The sequence below is a fragment of the Danio aesculapii genome, chromosome 23 (genome assembly GCF_903798145.1).
Source record: "Danio aesculapii chromosome 23, fDanAes4.1, whole genome shotgun sequence".
NCBI classification, from domain to species: domain Eukaryota; kingdom Metazoa; phylum Chordata; class Actinopteri; order Cypriniformes; family Danionidae; genus Danio; species Danio aesculapii.
This window is the reverse complement of record NC_079457.1, coordinates 1,384,722-1,386,894: the sequence shown is the minus strand read 5'-3', so window position 1 is coordinate 1,386,894 and position 2,173 is coordinate 1,384,722. Positions and strand designations below refer to the sequence as shown.

The 2,173-nt window shown below is 45.9% G+C and overlaps 1 protein-coding gene across 1 annotated transcript in view; it reads right to left on the bottom strand.

Annotated features, from left to right (window-relative positions):
* Positions 1-236: 236 nt before the first annotated feature.
* The window catches only part of LOC130217448 (zinc finger protein basonuclin-1), a 4,866-nt gene continuing 2,929 nt past the window's right edge, over positions 237-2,173 (bottom strand). Inside the window, exon 4 of the mRNA XM_056449560.1 lies at positions 237-1,360. Coding sequence (XP_056305535.1) covers positions 650-1,360 — 711 coding nt within the window. The 3' untranslated portion in view covers positions 237-649. The remainder of the gene's footprint in view (positions 1,361-2,173) is intronic.

Genomic DNA, 2,173 nt, shown 5'->3' with positions numbered 1-2,173 from the left:
TCACAAGTCACAATATTGATGATCTCTACAGTCATGGGCTGTTATGGTAATAACATCTACAGTATCAGGTCACAGTGGCGGTGACCTCTACAGTCACAAGTCTTAATTGTGATGACCTCTGACAACACCGGTCACTATGGCGAGGATCTCTATAGTCACGAGCTGTAATGGCGATAACATTTACAGTCACAGGTTACAGTGATGATGATCTCTACAGTCACAGAATGGGTCACACAGCTCCTCTTTGACCTTAAGCAGCGCTCGGCATCTTGCTTTACATTTGTCATGTGATTCTGTAATCTCTCTCTGCATCCAATCGTTTCTCTCCCCCATGTGGTGGCTGTTGCTATGGTAACCACACTCCACTTTACGAAGGTGTTTGTAGTCGTACTGCGTACGTGTGTTTTTAACGAGTGACTGGTTGCCATGGAGACTGTAGAATGGTTGCCTTGGTGATATCATGCACTGATCGTCGTCATCTTCATCGCGTCTGATCTTCAGCGGCGTGCTGGACTTACGCGACTTCTTTTTTGGCGTCACGTCGATCGCATCATTCTGATTGGCTAAACAGTCCATAGCTCCTCCTCCTGAGATTTCCCGAGCTTTACAAATGCCTGGAAGTTGCTTCTGTGGCTCGGTCGATACAATATCACTGGTTGCCATGGAAACATGCGAAAGTATTTACGTGTAAAACAGGATGGCGAGGTTGAGCAGTGAATCGGCGCGCCGCGTGCTCTGCCGTCGCGTGCAGTCGTGGGTTTGGGTTTGCGCTGTGGCGGTTGCGGCTGCGCAGCGAGCTGAACATCATGTTGCAGCCGTCGACAGTACAGCGGTGTTTGATCTTCAGGTGCACCGCATTAAAGTGAATCTTCAGCGTTCCTTTATCGTAGAACGTCTTGGCGCAGGCATCGCAGCTCACTCGACCTTTACTCAGAGACGAGCGCTCTTGTGTTCCAGAAGAATCTCCGCTTGGCGAATCTGCCTCCACATCGGGTTTTGGAGGCTTTGTGGAGCGTATTAGCATGCGTCTTGATCTTTGGCTGTGCTTGTGTCCGCTCAGGCGCTGTAGATTTTGTGCTGCCGGATGACGCTCTGAAACTGCTGCATGTGGACTGCTATAGTGGTATGGCTGGAAGAATGCCATGGTTTCTCCAGGCAGATCCTCAAAGTGGTGCAGTTTGTCTTTGGGTTTAAAGCAGGCGCTGTGCTCTGCAGATCTGGGCTTTGTTTCTGGACTCTCCTCCGCCATGAGCTCTACTATAGATTTGGTTTCTCCAAAACGTAGAAATTGCCGCAAAGTCACGACTTCATCGTCTGGGCTCATGGAGATCCAGCGGTCCAAAACCTTCCCCGTAGAGTCCTGAAGGAGGAGATTTAAAGATCCCGTGAAATCAAAATAAAGTATTATCAGTGTGTTAGTGCATCTGTAAGCTAGTGTGCTGTAAATCAGTAACACAATTTATATTTAGGAGATACAAACCTGATGTAAAACCTGCAGTTCTAAATTGATCAACAACTTTTTGCCGTCACCTCAAACTTCAGTTTCTCATCAAATCTTCTGGCCAATCAAACGCTTTCTAGTGTCTGACAAGCCCCGCCCTATTTTTGTTATTGGCTGTCCATTTGATGCGCTTGAGCTCAACCACTCTCACTGGCAGGGCATTGAGTAAACACAACGCTATTGGCTGTTTTTTTTAAAGGGGGAGGAGCTACTCTATGCCCCGCCCTCTCTTTATCTTTCAGTTGAGATTACATCAATCATCAAATAAAAAAGTGCAGATTTCAGAGCGCTTCACAGCACCTTTATTATGATCAGCCAAAATAAGTATCACTTCATATAATCATCTTCCTGGCCATATATGTTAGTGTATATGTGTGAACTGTTTATGTTTGTGTGTACATGCGTGTTCGTGCATACCTACAAGTGTGTATGTGGTTTTGTGTGTGCGTTTTTGTATATGTGTGTGTTTGTGTGTACATGCATGTGTATATGTGTGTTTTTTGTGTGTTTGTGCATGTGGACATATGTGTGTGTGTGTGTTTGTGCATAACTGCATGTATGTGCATTTGTGTGTGTTTTTGTTTGCGCATGTTTGCGCGTACATGCTTGTATGTGTTTTTTGTGTTTCTGCATAAGGTCGTGTGTGTGTTTGTGCAGACCTACATGCGTGTA